Source organism: Triturus cristatus, chromosome 11 (genome assembly GCF_964204655.1).
Source record: "Triturus cristatus chromosome 11, aTriCri1.1, whole genome shotgun sequence".
NCBI classification, from domain to species: domain Eukaryota; kingdom Metazoa; phylum Chordata; class Amphibia; order Caudata; family Salamandridae; genus Triturus; species Triturus cristatus.
In genome coordinates this window covers 857117622-857141605 of record NC_140594.1, presented here as the reverse complement: position 1 = coordinate 857141605, position 23984 = coordinate 857117622, and the positions used below count along the sequence as shown (strand labels likewise).

General features: G+C 43.2%; 1 protein-coding gene across 1 annotated transcript in view; it reads left to right on the top strand.

Annotated features, from left to right (window-relative positions):
• Positions 1-18871, top strand: part of SAG (S-antigen visual arrestin) — a 125380-nt gene extending 106509 nt beyond the window's left edge. The window contains exons 14-15 of the mRNA XM_085634680.1: positions 4313-4372; positions 16635-18871. Coding sequence (XP_085490806.1) covers positions 4313-4372; positions 16635-16743 — 169 coding nt within the window. The 3' untranslated portion in view covers positions 16744-18871. The remainder of the gene's footprint in view (positions 1-4312; positions 4373-16634) is intronic.
• Positions 18872-23984: the final 5113 nt, after the last annotated feature.

Sequence of the window (23984 nt, the reverse complement as noted above, 5' to 3'; positions counted from 1 at the left end):
GCGCGACGTGGCTCCAGCAATGCTCAGGGGCGCCCTTTGCCTAACATGCTGCATCACTCCTTACGCCTGCTTCAAGCAGGGGCAGGGTTTTGACGCAGCAGGGATGTAAAAGCGACTCTGTGAAATCTTGTACATTTCACTGCGTCACTTTTACGAGGCGTTCCTGCGATGGAACGCCTACCCTGCGCCGGAACGCCCACATAAAACTTAACGCAGGTTTCATGTGGCGCAGGGCTTTATAATGTGATGCATCTCCCTAGATGCTTCACGTTGGAAATAAGGCGCAACGTGGCGCCTGGTTTACGCCGCCACTGCGTCACAGAATTGACTCAACGGCGGCATAAATGTGGTGCATGGGGCTTGTAAATCTGCCCCTAAGTACTCTGTTATCCACTTGCTGCTAGATTGTACCCTTTTTTACGTGAAAGGAAAAATATTTTAAGCCCTCTCTTCTTAAGGCATGAGGTTAGATCGCCTAGCGAAGCACTGTACTTTATATGCAATTAATCAGTTTGACTTTGTGGTGTCAATTGCTCAAAACATTCAACTTATACTAAAACGGAAATTGTAAAGTCTCACCTATATTGATACGGCTTTTATGTTCAGGGCGATCTGTTGTATCGGAGCACAAAGACTGCCTCTTATGGAGTTTCTTAATCTTTTAAGCCAAATTCATTTTTTATGTGTTGAACCTTGTGAGTAAAGGGTGCTCTGTTATACTGTAGGGTTGCCTTGAGTATGCGTTTCTTTTTTTAAAGCAATGAAATTGTAACGCCGCTGCTTGAGAGGTGACTTATGTGTATACTCTCTTTTTTGTTTTATAAAATGAATGCATTTGAATGTATTTTCCTCTTTCAAAAACATTGTGATGCGTACATTTCTATAAGATGTATGTCTTGGAAATAAATATATATTGTAATATTGACCGACTGGTTAAGCATTTACTACATTATCTCTCAGCATCCCTGTTTCAACTTTTTCTCTGCTTTTCAGTTATGCCTAACATATCTAGGTTAGGAACTGAAGTGAAGGGAGGCAGTTTAATTGAATTCTTGATTTGTTGAGACGTTCTTGTAATGCTGTCAACACTTATTTATATTACTATCATGTACAGCACATAGTACGCCTTTCTATGCTTCTATATAAAAATGAGAATGTCGCCTAAATGAAAGGCTGAACAGTGGCACGTGTAGGTGTGGTAAAGGGGTGAGGCAGTGGGTGCAATGTGAGAGGGTGGATGAGAGGTAAGGCTGGTCGAGTCAGGTGTATTATGGGGGAGTCAACGACATTGTATAAGGGGGTGAGGTGGGGTGGGGTAAAGAACTGGTGCTGTTGAAATTAAGTGTATAGCAGTGTAAAAACACTATTGGGCTAGAAGGATGTATGTTATCTGGGATGGTTGAACGGAGATAGGGGAATTGATTGTTGTACTTAAGATGCTGTAATTTAGATGAAGAGTGAGAAGTTTATTTCCAAATGGGGAATAGATAGATGCCCTGAAGCCTGGGGCGTCCTTGATGCATGCTACTTTACCACTGTAATAGGGCTGAAGTGTTGGGAGCTGTGTCATCACATATGAGAAGGAGGGTGGGGCAGTGACAAGGGGTGTTTATAGCAAGTGCCCCAGGGCACAAGGGGCGTTTGCACCCGCTTTGCACACCCCGGGGCACTTTGGTATTACAGTTCTGGCCTGCAGACATTTGTGCTGCCCCTTCTGTAAAACTGATAGCACTGGCGCACTTAAAGCACCAGCACTATCTGCAAGGGTGTTTCCTCGTTTGCACGGGGGCATGCACCACGCAAATGAGGGAATCCCTTTGCCTCTGTGCCGCGCTGTTTTACAGATGCGGTCGCAGAGGTGAAAAAGCCTTCCGGAGGTGCACTGATAGTGTGCCACCAAAAAGGCCCCCTGATGAAAGCCCTCTGGCGGGGTGAAAGAGAGTCCCATAGACCCCGAGGTATCCCCTTGCAGGCGGGGGCTGTCAATGACTTCCCCCACCAGCAAGGGGATCTCTAATCCTGTTCAAAAGTGAAGGTGGGTTGCCGCCTGCACAGTGAAAACACAGAGCAGCTGTAAAGCAGCCGTTCCGTTTTTCACCTGAATGTGCTGCATTCATCGTAATAAGGTGCATTTTCATTGTTTATGCGGTGCACCTTTTTAAAAGTGCGCCCGGTGCAAACAATGAAAATGCGCTTATTGTATAATGGGACCCGAGGTGGTAGTTTGGGCGAAGTGTGGAGGAATGTACATATGGAGGGGCAGATTGTTTGGTCAACTGGTTTAGGTTAAGGGTATTATGGGTAAGTATGGCACATGGCTGAAGAATGAGAAAATAAAGTCCTGGTTGTGAAAAGTAGACAGTTTTGTTTAATGATTCCACTGTGCGGTATATAGAGAAGGGCATTTAAATACATATGAAGGGTGGACATTTAAGGCGGGGAATACTGAATGCAATATGCTTGATAAAGGGGGCATAGATCGATGCAGTATGAAGAAATGCAATGGTTGGCTTCAGTGCTTAATTTATAAAAGACTGAGTGCCGGTGCCCGAAGCTCTGCTCAGAAACTTGCGGCCAGCACTATTAAATGTTAGTGTGAGGTAGCTTGGTTCCAGGTTCCAATGTGGAGCGTGGAGTATGTGGGGTTCTACCTGTGTCAGTTGGCTCAGGTCTACTGTGGATGGGGTCGATTCAATAAATCTCTCTTACAAAGAAGTCTCACCAGTGTTTTGAGCGCTATTACACTGGCGACGATGGCGTGCATATTAAAAGGTGTTCGACCCCAACACTGGGAGACGCGGAGGAAGCAGTGCTGCTTAGATTTGAATCCACCCTAGGCCTCTTTAATCCACTGCCAGGCACTCCCTGCTCCTTTATCTCACTCTTGTGAGTTCCTGCTTTCCTCCTTTGTGTCGGTTTGTAGGTCTTTCTCTTCCTCTTTCTTTACCCGGTGTGATTTTCCTTCTGTTGCTTATGGGAAATATGTGAAAAGGAATAAACAAGTGCTGGTCGCCAAAAATGGGAGCAGGTGGCCCCCTCCCTCAACCACCAGCTCAAATTAAGCACTGGTTGGCTTGAAGGTTTAGAAGCAGGAGGCAATAGTTTACATTCAGTGTGGTAGAATGTGGCAGTTGCAATTGTCTGAAATAGTTAAGTGTATTGTGCAGCAGCGGTGGGTGCTTTGAGGTGGAACTCATGTGCGGTACAAAACAGGATATAGTTAGTTTAAAGGGTGTAAGAATAGGGTGGAAACGGTGGGTGATTCGGTATAGTTGGAGGGTGAAGAAGTTAAAGCAGTGTAGGTATAACAATATTAAGTGTCTGAGCGGGATCGTTAAGTGCAGTGCGGGCAGAATGTAGTTGGGTTGAAGGACATTGGCTAGCATACTGCATGGGAGTGGATGTGGTACTATTTAAGGGTGAGGAAGATAAATATTGTATAGAACAGGGTAACTGGATTGAAGGGTGTGAAAGTTGGATGCAATATTAGTGTAAGGTTATGGAGTTGAAAGTTGGCATTTCAGGTACAATAATACATGGGGGCACATTGAATTAAGCGAGTTGGTACCTGGGCACCATCTGCAGTACAGGTATGCTGTAGAGCGTAAGTGGCATTAGTGAATGAGTTAGACACTCTATGAGGTAGGAGATATTTGGGCATAAGGTTGGCAGAGCTGGGTCCCATATTGGGGGAGGGTACGGTTGGGTTCATTGGTCAGACTTGTGGGAGCTATCTATTTATATGACATAGTTTGGTTCAAGGGTGGAAGTGTTTTGTGAATCACGTGTAAGTTGTTTGTTGGGTTAAACAGTAGAAATAGTTGGAGGACGTATTTTGCTAGAAGGTCGGCAGTGCAGTATGCTGTATAAGTTAATATGGTGGAAGGGTGGAGAAGTTGGAGGATAGACTGCCCCTGGCAAGCGGGATGAAGAATGAAGGAGAATGCTGGGGTCAAGAGAGGATAGGCTGATGGTAGCCTGCAGGATGGGGATGAACAGGAGTTGAAGCAGAGGTGTTGGGTAAGGTGTGGAGGATTAGTGTAACTTGGGTTCAGGATGGGGCAACTGGAAGTTGAGATGTAGCACGGGAGTGTGAGGTGGTAAGCCAGCTGGGAGCCAGGAGGTGAGTCTTGTGGTATGAGTGATGTGGTAATAGTTATTTTTGACCAGTGATTTTAAATAGAAGATGTATGGAATGTATGCTGTTGGAATTCGGGGGCTGGGTTTTTTCCTAAATACCGCACGTTAGTTTAAGGATTTTGTGACGGGGCCCCTGGCCTACAGATGTCAATGTATTTTTCTTTCCCTGCAGCGAAGTGGCTACTGAGATCCCATTCCGGCTGATGCACCCACGACCCGAGAGCACAGGTCAGTCATCCCGCCTGACAATCAAATACTTTCAGTTCAAACAGACAGCAAACATATTTGTGACTGTCTGTGTTCAGGATCAGAAACTGCTAATTTCGGTTACGTCTTGATTTCCATAATTTGTATTTAGACAAGGTATTGTTCATAAATGTTATTTGCATTTTATAGAGTTGGGGCAAATCCGCAAATAATGTGATTTTGGCTGCAATATAGCACCAAGAAAGTTGACAATCAAATGAAACCATTTTACAAATGCATCTGTCACCCCTCTGAGAGAGTCCACTGCGTAAAGGGAGCCTTTCGTAAAGCAGATGGGGGAATGATACCACTTCCCCTGGGATCATAGTTTACTGGACTTTGGACGCAGCTTTGACTCGTCTACCGGTTTGTGTCCCCGTCACCCTCCCCCTCCTCTTTTCATGCTGTGTCTCTCACCCTCCCCTCCTCTTTTCCTCCTTCATTCTCTCTCTACCTCCCCTGCTCCTACCCCCTCTCCCCCGAATCTCTCCCCTTGCCTGCTTTTTCCCTTACGTATATGTCCTTATTGTTTGTCTCGACCTATCATGTAACTTTGTTGCCATGCTCTAATAACTGTGTAACCTTTGTAACGATGTAACCTGCTGATACTCATGTAAAGCGCTCTGATACCTCCGGGTCTAGCCAGCGCTATATAAAGCCTTTCAAATAAATCACAGTGCTGTGTGTTTTGCATGATCCATTATATAACGATGCTACCAAAGAAAATCTATGAGTGAGATATCTCGGGTGCTGAAACTTGTGTATGACCTGATGGTTGTAGGATGCATTTGTCCTAGGCCAGTCTTAAAAAGCCAAGCAGCAGCAATAAGAAATGGTCTGCTGTCTGTCTGCCATTCTCACGTACACTCTCACTGAGGCGGTATAGAACCCACCATGAATAATAATAATAATACATGTATTGTTTCAATTACTTAAAATTGTTACAATTATAGAAATAGCTGGAATAAAACATAATTCGGTATGTCAACAAGGGGCTTTGCAGCCTATAAAAATCTCACTTTAAAAAGGATAAACAAATTAAAAAAGCTTCTAAATTCATTATTGATGACAGGGATTTTGTCCCACATATTACCTGTGTTTAAAAAACACAAAGCCACCTTTTGCCCTGGATTGCTCCACGATTAAATCGATATTAAGTTTAAGTATTTGTCAAATCTGGCTAGTTCCGTTGGATTGCTAGTTGTGAGGCAGAAATCCAAGGCACCTTTACATGTTGCAATCCTGAGTTTTAAAAACATCGGTTTTAGTAAAGTGTAGCGTGCTGGTGGACATTCTAGGCAACAGCAGAGCAAGTGTGGCATAAATCCTCTCCTATAGTCAAAAAACCTGCAATTCACGATGGAGGGGGCATTCTTCCATTTAGCTCTTAGTCTTATACAATACACCAGAACACCTCCAGAACTGGTGCTAGCCCTGGACTTTCTGTCAGATACTATTACCGCACTGAAGCTTCCCGGTGGGATAGAAAGGCAAGAAACAAACAAGGTGCTTTTAAGGGATCTTTTAAGCACTTCGCTATATCAAAATATTACTGTGAATCGTTCAGAAAAGGGGGAGAAATATCACGCCTTATTAACACAATAAAGGTAAATTTGAACGAAACACAACAGATAAAACAATACAGGCGTGCATGCCATAAAATATATTTTAATTTAATTTAGATTATGTTATTTCAATATTTCAAACATGAGGAGTTCAGTTGTAGCAAGACACATATATGTCCAACTGTTAGAAGTCTTGCAAGCTGTAGTGTCTGTACCAATTGTCCATTTACTTGCGTTTTTGGGGGATTTGGCACAAAAATGTTGTATGAAGAAAGAAGTGGAAATACATTGACGTTTCGGTCTCTTATCTAATAAATAAGCGAGGCCATCCTCAGGATTATATGTTGTCAGGCAAAATGGCCGACCCCAACTTAAAGAAGTAAGTAATAAAATGGGTCAGAGAGATCCAAGGTATAATTAGGACCAAATCTAACAATAAAAAGCATTGGTATAAAATGATTGAATCAGCTCACACAAAGGTGACCGCTGTAGCCTCACCAGACTCCTAACAACAAATACAGGAATAGAAGGGCACGCGCAGGTCAACACTGTGCACCTATTTCATCAACACTCCTTATATGCAAACCTAACCAGTCAGCCTTATTAGACTCTTTGCTCAAGGGATTACACCACCTTGGTACCTCAAGAAAGAGATACTCTAAGGAAGTATAGAAAACCTCATTCTGCTGTCTGATTAATGACACCCTAATAGATTCTGGGGCTGTCCGTCCCCTCTAGAGAGACGCTCCAATGGCTCCTGTACAAAACACCACAGGTAGCTTATGTCTGTACCAATAGACAAATGTGTGACGGAATCCCCATGCTTTTCGCATGCATGCCTTCTTCACGCCGGCATTAGAACAAACGTGTCCTTGCGACGCGTTCCTTTAGCAACCAAGTCGTTACAACGACTTGCTTTAGGGGGGCACTGGACGTTGGATTAGTATCATTTACTATTCCACCTCCAGTCTGTGCAACAGTAGGCAAGATGTTGGACTTAAAAAACAACACCACTCCACCAATGCTCGTTGTAAAGACATGTATGCTAAACGAATGCATGATAAGGACACCTTTGTTCTATTGCCGGCATGGTACTGGCTTCGGTTTAAAGGATGTTTCCCCTGATAAACAAATCTAGATAGGATTGTCTCAGTTTGTGTAACCAGAGAATCACAATAAAACTAATGTGAAACACACAGAAGGGATGACTAACTTATGTTCCCTTCTTTCCTTGCTCTCGAAATTTAAATATGGATGTGGCTGGGAAGGCGGGTAAGTTTCCATTTTAAGTTTCCAATTTAACTTCCAATGTTTCTTCTTCAAGCTGTGCCAAAACCAGAAGCTTGCTCAAAGATTGTCAAGATTCCGTTGCTGAAAGTGCATACTAATGGCGGATTGTGTGTGTCACACTAAGGGCAAATAATATTAACAATAATAATGGCAAACTCCTTTAATTTTGCACAATAGGCTCCTATAGTTTGTGTTCTGTAGCACTGCTGGGAGGAAGCTCACAAGCTGTTTAATAATGCACTGAGATATTTTGGTTGGAGGAAACTCAACCTAATGAGATCATGTACCACAGCATTGCGGGGAGGAAGCGCCCACAGCTAAAGTGATGTAAGACAGTGTGCAGCCTGCTGGAGGAACCTAACATTGTTGTATCTTGGAACCAGGGCAACAAAGGAGGACGTGCACACTCCCTGAGTCATACAACACACATCATATTCTGCTTGAGGAAGTTCAAGCTGCCACAGTCAGATCTCACTCCTGGACAATGTGGAAGGAAGTACATAATACGAGAGCCATATGCCATAACTCAGTCAGTGTTGAGTGAAGCCCACACTGATGGAGCTGTATACCATAGATGAGTCAGTGATGGGAGAAGCCCACGTTGCTGAAACTGTATGCCATACCCTGGTCAACACTGGGTGAAGCTCACACTACTGGAGCCGAATACCATACCTGATCAGTATTGGGTGAAGACACACTGCAAGAGCTGTATACTATACCCAGATCAGTATTGGGGAAGACACTGCAAGAGTTGTATACCATACCCCTGTCAACATTGGGTGAAGCTCACACTACTGGAGCCTTATACCACAGACCAGTCTGCTTTGGGTGAAGCTTATGCTGCTGGAGCCATATACCATTGATCTGTGAGTGTTCAGTGAAGCTCATTCTGCTAGAGCCCTATAACACTGATAGGGTACTGGAAGTAGGAAGTTTACAGCAGTGTCAAGTGGCTGGGTGTGTTGGAGTTTAGGCCCACTAAAACATTTGCCTCCGGTGCGGCAACCATTCTAGCTGCATGAGAGGTAAAGGGAGGAAAACTATCACTTGTCAACATCTCAATACAGTGCACCCAATGGGACCATACAATCATCCGCTCGACAACTTAATCTTAGTTTAGTAGGGTTTATTATAATTTAGAAACAAATCAATGTAAAACAATCTCAACATAATCATATAAAAGTACAGAAAGACCACGATAAGTCCAAATCTCCTGAAGAGATTTACCCTGTATAATATAAAGCAGACGACTAGCTCAGTGATGATGATGCAGACGATCAGGAAAAAGAATTGAGTATTACATTTCATCAGATGAGTCTCCTTAATAAGCATGAGCAAGCTATCTTTCCCTACATTACCTTAAAGGGGCAACCCTAAACTGAGAAGCATTGAGTAAGGGTGAAAACAGAAAAGTGTCAGCTGTTGGAGTCTTCAGTGGAAGGCACTCCAAAGGGGAACAACCTTTACAACGCAACTTTTACAACGCACTGCCATTACAACAAAACTGTTACAACGCGAGTGCATTGACAACGCAGGACATTACAACGCAAGTCTTTACACCGACTTGCACTAGATGGCGTGCTAACATTAAAAATAGTGTAGTTTACTATCCCAACACCTTCCCTACTGTTACGTGGACTGGAGTTGGAATAGTAAATTACACTTTTTTAATGTTAGCACGCCATCTAGTGCAAGTCGATGTAAAGACTTGCGTTGTAATGTCCTGCGTTGTCAATGCACTCGCGTTGTAAAACTTTCGTTGTAACAGCATGCGTTGTAACAGCATGCGTTGTAACGTCATACATCCCACTCCAACCATGAGTCAAGTAGCATTAAGCCACACAAGCAGAAGCGTAAGTCTGCTCTCTGTGAAAACCCCTAATCTGGCTCTCCTGTCCCTCACTTTGTTCCGTATAAAATATAAATTGCAGTCAGGGTAGACAATCTCACGTCATCTCTGCCGGTGAATTTCCATACCTCTGGCACAACTGGATACTTTCACCACCTTTCCCACATCGATAAGTTAGAACTTCGCTCGTCCTTGGTCATTTCTCTCCTCTACCATGAGACTCGCCTCTTTGCTCATTAACATACTTCTTCTTGCCAACTTCATCTTCTCATACTTTGCTATTGAAGGAAAACAAAACCCTCCTATGCTAACTATGAGGCTTTTTCTCTCCATATATGTAGTGGAAGAAAATACAGGAACACACATTCTACACTGAAGTTTAAATTCAAATGATATGTTAAACTTTAAATGTGAACATGGAATGAACTGTTTCTCGAGGACCACATTAGTCAATTTAGTAGTGCATACGGTTACAGAATATTTGCACATTTCTATACACAGAATAAATGCAGCTACTTAATAAATGTATAAATTGTAACGAATTATAAAGATGTCATTCTAAATGCACCTGCATGATATACATTTTTGTTACACGTATAAATGTTTGAACATTCGTTTACACACATTCAAATTTGATAACCTCACAATGGGACACATTTATGTTAATTTATCCTATCACATTAATATGTAAGTGTCACATAATCCTTTATTAATCATGTTCTATACATGAGTATGTCATGTGGAATACTCTAAATATGCAATACTCCACTCCCTTCAGTAAAGTTAATTACGCAGAATATATTTGATTGCTCACTATGCATCAATAGGTTGCACTCCTACAAATTCTCAGATGGGATCAAGATTACACTTTTCCAGGTGTTAGACCTGCATGCTTTCAGCTATGTGCAGGGTTAAGTGTCATGATTCATAGAAGTGATACAGTTCTCTTGAAAGATCTCTCTTTATGGTAGATCTGCATTTCCAACCCTATATGTGGACACAGAGTTAGGAAGCAGGAAGGAGGGCTAGGTTCTGATCCCCATGGCCTTGTGAGTGAGCGCAGACTACAGTCATTCTGCAACTAGTCATTTTTTTATTGACGATAAACAGATGAAACAAATACATCAGATTCAAACAACACACATAAATTAGAAGAAACCTACAGACCCTCCAAGTATTATGTATGAAGAACTTATGCGCTTGTTGTTGTCAATTGTGACTTGTAAAGAAGTCACTTAAAGGTGCATTATGATTACAATGCATAACCCCAAATCCACTGAAATTTACCAGTGTATATGCAAAAATATGCCAACTCTCACCAAACCCAATTTCCTATACACTGCTCAGGATCTCACAGCAATTTTTCTAGGGTATGTGTGTCTGTGAATAACATTGTGTTCTCTGTTGAGCACAGAACTATATATAACAATTGATTTTCTTTTAAAAAGTTGCCTTAGCGAATATTATACGTTTTTTAGTGATGTGCTTGGTCATAGGAAAAAAATCACTGTGAATGACCTCTGCATTACCCAAGAACAATTTCTTGTTTAATAGTGCTGGATTTATTTGATAAAGGATAAAATAAGTAATAGGATTTTATTATTTGTAGTCTCTTCGTAGAGGTGTAGAAAGCTGTCATTTCAGTCTGAAGGATAATTTCCAAGCTGGATACACACGTTGTCCCTTCCTTAACTCCCCTACCCGGATATATGACGTTACAACGCAAACAATTACAACATATGCTTTTACAACACAGTTTTTACATCGCAACTACCATTGCATCGCATGATTTTACAACGCATGCCATTACAATACATTTTTAAAAACTACCATTACAACGCATTCCATTACAACACATACCATTACAATGCATACCATTACAACGCATTATGCTTTTAGGGCAACAGTAGGGTAAGTGTTGGATAGTGTAGGGGTAAAAATTACTATTCCCACTCCAGTGATTGCAACAGTAGGGTGAGTGTTGGATAGTGTAGTAGTAAGAATTACTATTCCCAACCCAGTGAGTGCAACAGTAGGGAAAGTGTTGGATAGTCTAGGGGTAAAAATCACTATTCCCATCTACCCCAAAACCCATATTCACCCTAAAACTTAAAAATCTCTATTACTTACCCTATATTGTGTGGTAATGGCATGCGTTGTAATGGCATGCGTGGTAGTGACATGCGTTGTAATGGCATGCGATATAAAGGCAGTTGCGTTGTAACAGCTGCGCTGTAAAAGCAGAGCAATGTAATGACTGCGTTGTAATGGATGTTTCCCCCCTACCCAGCTCTTGCTTACATCTCATCTTACTCTATAAAGGAAGCTTGTTTGCTAGCTCTCTGCTCTTCTTTCCAGAGGCTTAAAAAGAAAGCCACAGATGAGAAGTGAGAGAGGATCGGATCATTGGTCAACATCAGACAGGGCTGGGCTAGCTGTTTCATGACAGTCACTCTTTCAGGTTTCCCATTCATTATTATGAATGTCAGGATACTAACGTAGCCCACTCATTGGCCTGTGTGAGGACCTGGCAGTAGCAGTTGTGGACACTAGCACGGATGGGACTTTAGGCAGCTGAGACTGATATGTACAAGTCACACATATTGTTTGCCTATAAAGCTCAGGTCTTCTCTAAATGACCTTGGAAGTCCTTCCATTTCTCAATGATGCTGTTGGCCAAATGCTCTTTAAAATGTTCCACCATCTGTGCTACTGATGCGTACTGAAAACCTCAGAGAAAGGCAGGACACTGTATAGGAGATCTAAGAGGATAGTCGCATTCTAAGGATTTGCCTCTTAAGAGCGTCTGCACCAAATGCCGCCTTTTCTCTGCCTTATCTTCAAGAGAAAGCGCTCCATTCGCCCTTTGGAGTCAAAGAGGAGGTGCTGAAGGTGGGCTGTTTCTGCAAGGAGTTAAGAGACAGGCTGCCTTGATCCCTTTAACACTGACTCAGAAGCAGGAGTGTTGAGAGCATGTGGTTAGGTACTGCAATTAAAAACCTTGATATTGACAATGTATGCCTAGGTGCAGCCACTGTAAGCCAGGTATTGACATCGTATGCCTAGATGCCGCCAGTCTACTGGGCCTGTCTAGTCAAGGCGATCCAGGTGGATTGCTCTTCCTTTTTAGGTGGGTTTCATTGGGGAGGAAGGAGGGAATTGGAAAGGGAATGCCCGCCCTGCTGGGGAAAGTAATACACTAGAAAGGAATACTGCATGTGTCTTGTAGGGAGAAGGTTAGCGCTGTGAGAGCATACTGGGGAGACCTTGTACTGGGTTACGGGTATCCTAAATGGGCCTGTCTAGTCAAGGCGATCTATGTGGATTGCTCTACCTTTTTAGGTGGATTTCATTAGGGAGGAAGGAGGGAATTGGAAAGGGATTGTCTGCCCTCCTGGGGAAAGGAAAACACTAGAAAGGACTACTGCATGTGTCTTGTAGGGAGAAGGTTAGCACTGGGAGAGCATGCTAGGGAGACCTTGTACTGGGTTACGGGTATCCTAAATGGGCCTGGTCTGGGATGGTGAGTTGGAAAGTGAACTGGAGAGGCTTACTGGCAAGTGCCCCCATCCTGTGGTGGCTATCTTAGAGACACGAGCGGTAAAGGAAGTGGGAAGGTGTTGCGGGAGGATGATGTCCTTAAGGTGCTGATACAGAGGTCCTAGTGGCAGGACCTGGGAATAAGGGTGAAAGTGTTCTGGTGGTCACTGTTCTGAAGGATTACAGTCATGGTGGAAGGGATGTCCTGGATGGATTCTTTACTTCGACTGTTCATGGTTATCTAATCTCTTTAAAATCAAGGACAATCATGTATGTTAATGATGCTATGACCACAAAGTGATCACAGTTGTCCATAGTCTGTCTCTTGGCCATTTACCATCTGTGATTTTCAGTGAGAAACTATTTTCATTTTCATAGACAAATCATGATCATCCTTGTAAAATCCCCAAACTCATCAGTATGTACATCCAGTCAATGATGTGTATGCCACCATTTGAATTCCAGATTGTTTTTTTAACCCTTCACACCATGAAGTTCCTTATTTTCTCTATCTCATCATATCTACATCCCTCTCCTTCCTTACTGTGGACACATCTTCCTTGTCTCTTACTTCAATTCTAGTTAAAGAGAAATGCACAATCAATTTCCATGCCTATGAGACCTTTTGCTAACCTGGATAACATTGATGACTGTCCCCCGTGAAGTCTGGCACCCCTCTATAGGTCAAATGTTAGGCCAACAAATCCCCATGCAATGCATGGGATCTCCACGCAGTGCACGGGATCCCATGCTTCACTCAACTAATGGTGCTTGTCACACCGTTGTTTCTTTCTTTTTCTTACATTTAGACCAGCCTACTGAATCTTCATTTAATTATCATCCAATGCTCAAGTAATTTTCCTAGGCCGCCAGCCCCTCTCCTTCAAATATCTGTAAACAATGGGTGTCATGGCTCATCATTTAATTTCCCGCTCTGCTCCTCCTATCATCATATCACTGCGGTGAGTGCTCACTCTGCCTTGGGTGGTCAAGAGAATTCTGGGCTTAAGTACATCTAATTCCAATCTTGTGTTATTAGCACTGCTGTCTTTCAGGGTAAAATCTATTGCCACCTGCTTTATCCCTCTACCCATTTCAAAGATGTGTCCCACCCACAAAGACAGGGGTTTTACTTGCATGTGGTGACGTAGGTCTGGTTACAGACGTTGGGCCTTTGTGCAAGAAAGAATCAAGGCATGTCAAGGCCAGTGCCGGATTAAACTCTGTGGAGACCTCTAGGCAGTCGAAATGTCACCCCCCCTCATAAATCTCCTAATACGTTTTTAATTTTACCAACACAATCAGTTTTAATAAATACATTTTATCCCACAAAACTAAACATTAACAATTTAAGTAAGCTTGATTGTAATTTTCTCTCAAGATGAAATCTATATTTTTTTGATCAGTTGTCGCGGGGCCCCTAAAAGAGTGGGGCCCAGAAGCCGGTGCGTACTTTGCCTATTTGGTAATCCGGAACTGGTCAAGGCATAAAGGGGAAAGTATCATTTATTCAACAACTCATGGTGTACTACTAGGAAAGAAAGGCCATCTAGATGCACAATGACCTCTCTTATCTGCGTCCTTTACACTATCTCCAAATGCCATTCCTCTCGTACAGTGATGCCGCCAACATCTCGTATGATGTCAGACAAAACAAAACAAAATACAATGAGATACCCGCATTTTTAGGTTCTAGTTGAGGCACTTGCATTTGGTTTCCACTCTGAAGCCCAGTAGATGAGCAGTGAAGAAAGGCTTGTCAACAAGCTTGGTTGTAGAAGAAAGACTAAGTAGCCTGTCCTGTAAAGGCACATTGGAAACATTGAGCCAGTTACTAAGACACATTAATCGCTGAGAGGAGCAATTAAAAGGTATTTGAAAGTAAAGACTGAGGTGCAGTAAGCAAGAGCTAACACATTCTACTTTAGAATGAAGAATGGGACTTGGAAAAGGGTGCGCAGGAGAAGCAAGTTGTTTATAAGTGCTAATGGATCAGGTCGTGGACTGATAAAATATCACTAAGGCCACCCTATCTGATTACATGTCCAGTTAATAGCTGTGAAAACGACTAAACCAGATTTATGAACGGGTACAACAGATTCTGAGAATTGTAGTAAGGAAACGTTTGCCCTGCCATTAACAGAGATTACCGAAATCTGCTCCTGGTGAGATCTCACACCCATGAGGGTGCAGGAGGTGGAAAGGATTCCCTACTAGGCTTGGCACAGCGGTGCTCTCTTTTAGACCTTTTGCTGCTTTGCCACTTCTTTCCAAGGTTTCATGGCTAGTATGACTGATAATACTCCTTCAGGTGCCAAGCCTGCCTTCTCATGCTTGTGGCGTGTATCATACATTGCTGAGATGGATAATCTAGAGATTACAGAGGATATGAACACATGTAAAACAGTAGACATGAGTGCACCTGGATACTGTGACTCAGTGGCATCTTTAAATGGATGCCATAACTATTACAGCTCAATATAGATTTTCTGATAACTGTCCCTCTTTGCAAATGGAATGTTTATATTTTGGGTGCATTTGTTATGATTTGCACATTTTCACTTCCAAGATTGTTGAAAAAGCCATGGCAAATATTGTTCTTGTACATTCATGCCAGTGTAATCGATGAAGCCTCCTACTGCAGACTCCCACTAGGTGTGCTATTTACACAGGTGAAGCTCTTTCTTCACTTTCACATGCCCTGTGGATTACTGGTCAGTGAAGACGTTTCTCTTAAAGCTCTCTACAATGCAGCAGCCAGAATCATTTTCATACATAAAAGGCATGGGTGGGTGTGGATTTAAATAGCTCTCCAGTGACCCTCATTTAATTGTCCCTAACTTGCTTTTGAGTTCTATCAGAAGAGCCCTCCTGAGACTCTTTCTTCGAGAGATCCTGGCGGAAGGAGTCTAACAAACCCACTTACAACTAATGGATGCCTACTGCACCCCTGACATCTCAGGGACCATGATTAGTAGGGCCCTAACCTGGACCCTCAGCACTGAAGGCATCCTATCACAACCTGCACATATGAGGGACTACGATGAATTTTCTTTCATTTGACGGGCCCTAACCTACCCTAAAACCAAGAAACTGTGGGGCAGAGTTTCAAAGAAGTCACGCCGCGCAGCAGCCAAAAATGCTGCGCTGTGCGACAGGCAGGGAGCAGGAGAGCGCCATATCTACATTGGTATGGCTCTCTCCTCCCTTCTCCATAGCACTAGGGCTGATTTCAGCTGCCATGCGCCAGGCACACGCCTTAGTGCTATAGCGCTAGTGTGTGTGTTTGTGAGTCTAGAATAGACTTCCTTCCTGCACAGTATACTATGCCTAGACAAGTTCAAACACTTTTCTTACTTATTATGTGGGATGCACAGTGCAGCGCGCATGCAAAGTAGGAAAAGAAAGGAGAAATTAAAACACTTCTCCTCTTAACACCTCCTTTCAGATGGCGTTAACTTTTGGCGCTTAACTCTGTCTACAATTGTTTGTAGATAAGGTTTTGCATCAAAAAGCATGGGTGGTTGCAAAAACACGCCCATTTTCCACCCATGTAACGCCCCCTTGGCGCTAAGTAGCGCAAATCAATGCTTCGTGCTGCTTAGCGTTACTTGTAGGGTACTTTCCAGTGCAAAACAGGTAAATTGGTAAAAAAACATTTTGTGCTGGTTAGCGTCACTTTTGTGATGGTAATCCAGCCCAAAATGTTTGAAAATCTACCCCTAAGTCCCCTGGACCACCATTTTGAGTCGTGAGAGAAACTTGTAGCTTGACGTATGCCAATAGTATGTAAAGTGCATTGGATCTATGTTCATACTACCATGCTAAACCCTTAGATTTGTCTCGAAATACCGGTAACAGCATCATATTTTTGAAGGTCCTGACAGAAATCTTCACAACGCAGTCTATGAGGAGAAAATGCTACAAATAAATGGATCTTGTGAATAATGAGGGTTGCTTTTGGCTCTGAGCATGATCCTCTGTCTGTTTTTCCCACTCGCCAGGGAACAGGACGAAGACTTGGTGTTCGAAGAGTTTGCCCGGGGACAGCTCAAAGATGAACTTCAGCCAGATGAGAAAGACAAGGATGAAGAGGATGATGATGATAAATAGAGGCTGATGCAGAGCTGCGGGGAAACCTATGGCGCCAACCAGCAGACGCAGGAAGCGAAGGCGACAAGCCAGAGGCCTACTCCTTTAAACAAAAGTGTGCTCTCTGTGTCCAGATAAGAGGATAACAGTGTCTTAGATATGTACAATCTGTAGGGGCCTTCAGTTAACCTTATATTGTTGTTTATGCAGAATCCCTCCCTTCTGGAAGACTTGGGGTCAAGAGACATTTGTGAAGATAGATACAAATCCCTGTGATCCCTGTGAACCGGAAGTAGCCCCGAGAGTTAAGTAGAAAAACCTTTAGGGCCAAATGAGCAAGGGAAAGGTCAGGTCTGGTTTAGTTTCTGAGACTTGCAAGTCAAAAACACTTGCAGTCCACTCTCATCTACTCTCTCATGATTTTCCCTTGAGTCCGCTTTCCCCATCTCGCTCTACCTTATTCACATTTGTGTTTCCTTTAACATGCCGTTTTCTCACAGAGTTACCTCCTTGCTACAATTCAAATATTCTCACTCTCATAGCCCTTTCTGCTACTTTCTCTATTCTCCAAAAATTCGTAATTCAGCTCCCTTTTGCTTGATTTGCTATAGTCTCGAGTTATTCGTATTTGAGTTCCCTTTCACTTCTCTCTGTTCCAGTATTTTTCAGTGGAGTTCCTATTCTCTTTCCTTCTCTATGTTCCTGTTATGATAACTCTGGTTTCTTTTCTCACTCATTGTTGCTCCATTCTTTTACCTTGACTCTAAGTTATTTTCTCTTCCCCTTGCTGCTCTCCAATTGTTTTCACCCAAATACCTTTTCTCTACTTTTTCCTTTTCTCTTTCTCTTCTCCTTCTGTTCTTCTCTCACCACCCTTCTATTCTTACTTGGGTTCCATTTCCCCACTTTCTCCCTATTCCACCAACTTGATTCCAGTCTTTCTTCCTCCCTCTCCCTCTCACTTTCTCCTTCTTTCCGGCAGGCCATGTGCTTTGCAGCATGAAATTCTCGTGTCCTTCAGTAGGCCGAAGGAAAACCAGTTTGACAGAAGAAGGTTCTGAGATCCTTTAGAGAGGATGGGAGTACAGACATATTTGAAGGCGAGGAAATAGAAGAGTGTACAGCAGTGAAAAGAGATGGAAGAAGAAAGATATGATGGAGAGGGGTAGACGGTGACTGAAAGGAGAGTAGGGGGCACATTAGAAGGACTTATAGGGGATTTTTCAAACCTATGGTTCTTGATCCCACAAGGTCAACAGAATGCTATGATAAGGTTGCCAAAGGTGGGGCTAACTAAATCAAATATAGGACATAACCAACTTAGAGTTTGACTAACAGGGTACTTACTCTGTCTTCTAAAACTGGGTCTGCCTGTCTCATTTAGATACGGGCGGACCGAACGGTAAGATTTCCCTCAATAGAGCCCCCGTCACAGAGATGACCACTGGCTTGTAGATGATAGATATGAGAGTGGGTAAGCAGGTGCTTGGCTGAAGGTTTACAGGGTAGAGGGTGGAAGATATGGTGAATGGGGATGGCCTCCTTAAGAAGGCTGGTGGAAGGAAGGGAGTGGTTAGTGTAAAAGAAAGTGTGATAAAGCATGCATAGCCGTAGTGTCGGGGAGGAAGACACTGGAAGTTGGAGGGACAAAAGAGAGTAGGTGATAGAGGTCAGGTAGAAGCAGAGAGAAAGGGATAGCGATGAAGGACAGGCAGAACAGTGATAAAGAGTTGAAGGTGGAGCAGATGGTGGGTGGAGGAGTCGAAGGAGATATGGCGATTGAATGACAGAGGGAAGTGAATGTGAGGGATACATTATAAAAGTTGATAGGAGAGAAAGGGCAGTCAAGGGGTAAATAATAGATACTAAGAGGGATGTACCTCTACATTTGTCCAGAACTGTATTGACTAAGAATGCTTGGCCCATGTGGGAGAAGAGTGGCCCATTAGATACAGTCCCCAGGGCTTACGGGTGCCAGGGAGGGGATTATTGGACATTAGTGGCACCACTACAGTTATTAATGAATCCTGACTGTGTACATCCCAGTCCTCCAAACCAGCAATGTCCAATGAGGGGTGTGAGTGCACTGTCTCCTTCCCAAGCTCAGACTTTGGTTTCACCTCAACCCCCAATAAAGAGCTGACTATGACTCATGGTGTGTCCTTTTCTTCTGCTGAGATTCAAGAAGGTAAAAGAGAGGTGCATTCTCTACAATCTCACTGCATTTGTTGCATGTTTACAGCCTCAATGTAACATATTTCCTCATGGTCTAAAACACCAAGCAGGGCATGGGTTTTTAAATAGAATATTGGACTTTGGAGCTGAAGGGTACTGCATGCGATGATATCTGCCTCGCAGTTGTGCGACACCCTCCCTATTCCTCTCTCTCGCTCTTGCTGTTCCACAGACAGCAGAAACATAAACACCTTTTCTGGCACCTGCACATACAACCGGCGGGATGTCAGACTATCATCTGATGTAAATACCACCCTAAACATCATCTACAAAAACATGACCTCATTGAAGTTAATAATAGAAACTCTACACCCATATTTGTGCAAGTTAATATTTTTGACCCAATTTTTATGTCAAAGGATATTTCTGTATGCGATATTCTGATATACAAGTGCCAGGAACCCAGAGACATCCATGTATTACTTTTTGTTCTTGAAAGGATGCTCAGATTTTCTTCCTCTGAAGTAATTTTATATGGATGACATCTGTTTTTATTTTCCTTTGATTATGTGAGTTCCTCCCTCTTTTTAGTTCAGTGCTCTTACAAGCACCATTGCCTTCTCTGCCTTCTGTTTTGCTCTCTTACTTATTGAAGAACATAAGGCAGGAAGATTGGAACGGGCACTCAAACCATTTACTCTAAGCATTTTTGTCTGGACATATTTTGATGGCCAAAAAAGTTACTTTATGTCCCAAAAGTTTGTCACAGTCTGCAACCTGCCTTACACAAGAAATTGGATTTTCTCTGAGCTAGTGGCCTAGAGAGTAGCTTTATTTCTTATCCTTGAAGGGGACCAGTAACTTGACTACTAAGGGCATTTGCATCACCAGACGATTTTGCCCCAACAGCCCTGTAAAGCAGACGACTTGCGGCTCTTGTGTGGAAAGCATCAGCATGTGACTGCCTACTGTGTAAGTATTTATTGTCTTATTAATCCAAATCATCACAAAATAATGTTTACAATACGCATACACATACATAAAAGATGTCTATTGTACTAGAGCAAAGCAGAGGGGTAGCAGAGACGGTCTGGTTAGGACCAGGTGCGGTTTGTATGCCCCTCGAACACTCCCTTCGCCCACCTTTTACTATATTTGGTCTAATACTGCAGAAACATTTGTATCTATAAACCATCGTTGATGCCATACTAACTGTCTCCTTGATTGAAAAAAATCATGCGGTCTGGACGCCCACTAGGGACAAAAAAGACGGAAGACCACTAAGAAAGCCCAAGAGATTATAGCAATTTCTAAAGAGGGAGTTTCCAAGAACCACAAGTCCAGTTGGTTGCAACGACAATAATGGGTCCCGGTGAGAGTGCTTCTTTGTAGTCAATTAAAACTGCCAACAACAGCCTGATCCAGCCCTCCCAATGCCATGTATTGGATAAAGCCCAATGTAAAGTTGGTCTGTCGTTACCTATATCAGCCCCAGCAGTCCTATGTCCATCAGCAGTAGCAGCATGCAATGACAGGCTATTTCAGGGTTCTGATCCGCGCAACTGTCTAACACAATCAAATGATGGCGAAATACGTTCTACAATGGCTGCTCCAATTAAGGGGCCGATTCCGATGTCGGACGGACTCTGGTCTGTCCGACATCGGTCAGGAGCCGTAACTGACCGACCTGCTGTCTTCGGTTACGGCCCTGCAAGTACGATGCGACCGAACCCTTTCGGTCGCACTCGTATGCTTCACAATGGGGGCATGCATTCCGAGTGGAATGCATGCTTGCATTGGGAAAAGCAGGGGTGCAGTTCATCCCTGCACCCTGTGGCCGGCACCCCAAGGAGCCTGCCACCGGGTGCAAGGATCAACAGAGGGGCACCATAGGTGCCCCCAGGCCGCCATTCGGAGGCCTCGCACCCATGGGGGCCCTACTGGGGGCCCCCAAAGACAGTTTCTGACTGCCTTTTCGGGACGGAAAGACCAGCACGAAAAGGCAGTGAAAAACTGCCATCGTACTCCCTCGGTCGTGAAGAGGCAGCCGGGGGAGTACTGAAGGATTTCCAGATGGCAGGCGGGCTCTCTGAGCCCGTCGGAAGCCATCCAGAAATCCGAGTTGGATTCCTTTCTGACCGAGCTCATCGGAACGTTCGGATTCGGTCGGAAGGGCTCCGACCATCGTTCGGAGCCCTTCCGGCCAAAATCAGAATCGGCCCCTAAGTAGGGGGTCGCATGTAATGATAGTTAAGGCTCAAATTCATGCGGATCTGGACTATTGTGTTTCATTCTCATCTCCCACTAATGCAGCTACGGGTCTAACAACGATACCCGTTTAACAAAGCTGCTTATCCAAGACAGATGATGCAGAACAAATCAGATTAAACCAGCATAACTGTTTGAGTGACTAACAATTCCATCATATGTCTGGGTGATATTCAATTAGATCAAATGCAACCTAAGTTATCCTAATCTAGTAAGGTAATAAAGGACTGTGACAAATCTATCATTTGTCTGAATGATACTCGGTCAAACCAAAGTCTACCAAAGTTCTCCAAACAATTAAATAAGTGTGTCAACTCAGCCTTGTGTCTGGACGATGAACAACTGAATCTAAATCTAAATGTTTTGAACTCACCCTAGTCAAGTAAGAATCTACATAAATTAAAATTAGATCTCAGTCTTAGTGACAACCACAATAGCTCTGCTATATGTATCTATAATTGCCTAGACAATTTAAAAGTGCCTAGGAAGCAGATGCTGAAGATAGCACCTTCAAAGTCAAAACGTAATAACAACTGGTACACTGCCAATATATCGACACTCAAAATATCCCCATACAAAAATATTGAGACCAAAATATCAATGTCAAAAATATCTACATCCTATACTTATAACGGTGAGTACAAACATATCGGAAAAAAATATCAATGTCATAAATATAGTTGTACAAAAATAATATATATATATATATATTCACTTAAAAAACCATAGGTTTCACACATGTTATAGTTAGCTGGGCATTTCCCTCGTAAAAAACCAATGAAATTCCCCCGTTATAGTTAGTGCAGGCAACTATAACTCACGCGACCGCAATCCTCTGCTGATGACGTCAGATATTACATCACTGTATTTAGACACTTATTTACCCATGTCTTCTTCCATTCATCTTTAGTTATACAATTACATTTTTTTTTCCAGAAAGACACATATGTCATCAGTGATGTAATATCTGACGTCATCAGCAGAGGATTGCGGTCGCGTGAGTTATAGTTGCCTGCACTAACTATAACGGGGGAATTTCATTGGTTTTTTACGAGGGAAATGCCCAGCTAACTATAACATGTGTGAAACCTATGGTTTTTTAAGTGAATTTGCAAGGTTTTTTAAATGCTAATTCCTAACTATAACGTGTGTGAAACCTATGGTTTTTTCAGTGAATTTGTACGGTTTTTTAAATGCTAAGTTATGTATTTATTAATATATTTTTTTAAACAAAACTTTTTCACGGCGCGCGCACGGTGCGCGACCGTGCGCCCACTTTACGCAGTTGGTGCCGTGCACGCACGAAGCGCTTCGCGCACCCTCCGCGCACGGTGGGCACACGGTGCGCTTCGCGCACCGCCCGGCCACTTTACAAAGTTCGTGCCGTGCACGCACGGAGCGCTTCGCCCCCAAGGGCCAAATACATTTTTTTTTTATCAATAAATCGCGGAGTGCGCGCACGCTGCGCGAACTTCGCAGAATTTTTTCCGTTTGGGTGGTGCGCGCAGGGTGCGCGCACTCGGCCATTTTTCGGAAAAAAAAAATGTTTTTTTGTCCCTTGGGGGTCCTTCTGGGACCCCCTGACCATGGCTAGGGGGTCAGGAACTGTCCACCCTGCCCCCTTTTCACGTTCTCCACATTTGTTTTTCACCCCCTCAGAGTGCGAGAGACAAAATGGCGGCCGACACTTCCTGGTTTAGACCGATTCAAATGTTTACTAAGATCTAACAACCAATCAGAATTGCGCTCGCGCACGGCAAGGTGCGCGCACCCAGCGCGCACGCTGCGCGCGTACAGATATATATATTGATTTAAATGCTATTTTCTCTGGAAATACTGAACAGATTTACACCAAACCTGCAAAAGGCACTTCATGGACCTTATGGCTACCTCTCTGCCAAATTTCACGTAATTCTGTTCAGCCGTTCGGGCTGTAGCTGCGACTAAAGTCTCTATGGAAAAATCCATGGGGAAAACGCGTTTTGGGACCCCCCCTTTTTCTCGGCCCCCGCTTGACGAATCACCCCGAGACTTTCAGGCTAGGAGCGGAGTGCCCCATTAGTTTTGAAAATTTCGCGAGGATTCGTCAATCGGCGCCAAAGTTATTCAAAATAGAATTTTGAGATTTCCTATGGAAACTCGGTCCTAACTATAACTATCTACTGGCGACCGCCAGTAGATAATACCCACTAGGGCTATACATTATTGGTGAATGTGTTTTTTGACCTGACGTGTAGGATATAGGCCATAACCATGATTTAGCATTAAGCATTGGGCAATAGTATCGGCTTGTATTTTATTCTATTTTTACCGCTTGCATCTCATTAGTTAGTCATTGATTGTGATATCGAACTAAATGTGGAGTAGGGGCATTGAATTATTGAATTAGGAGTGTATTTGACTACATTTTTTGTTTTATATGCGGTCTAACAATGCATTCAAAATTGAAAAAACTACTAGTCTGTTGTCTAACACACTACGTTTGTAGTTTTAATCACGTGACTCGGCTCTCTTGTGTTTAAAATGGTGGTAACTTTATTGTATACTGTTGGAGAACAAGCCTGCAGGACAGGCGAAACGCGTCCAGCAGCTGACAATTAAATAATTGATGTATCAGCAAGACACGGCGTCGTCATCTTTTCACTTTGGTGATTGGAGTATTGAGAATATATATATATATACACACACACACACACCGAGGTCGCCGCCATGCAGAAACCACGAGGAACTCAGTGGCTGATACTCAGGTAGGTTTATTAACGTTTTAAGGCATGACACGTTTCAGCGAATGCTTTCTTCAGATGCCAAACGATGTATGC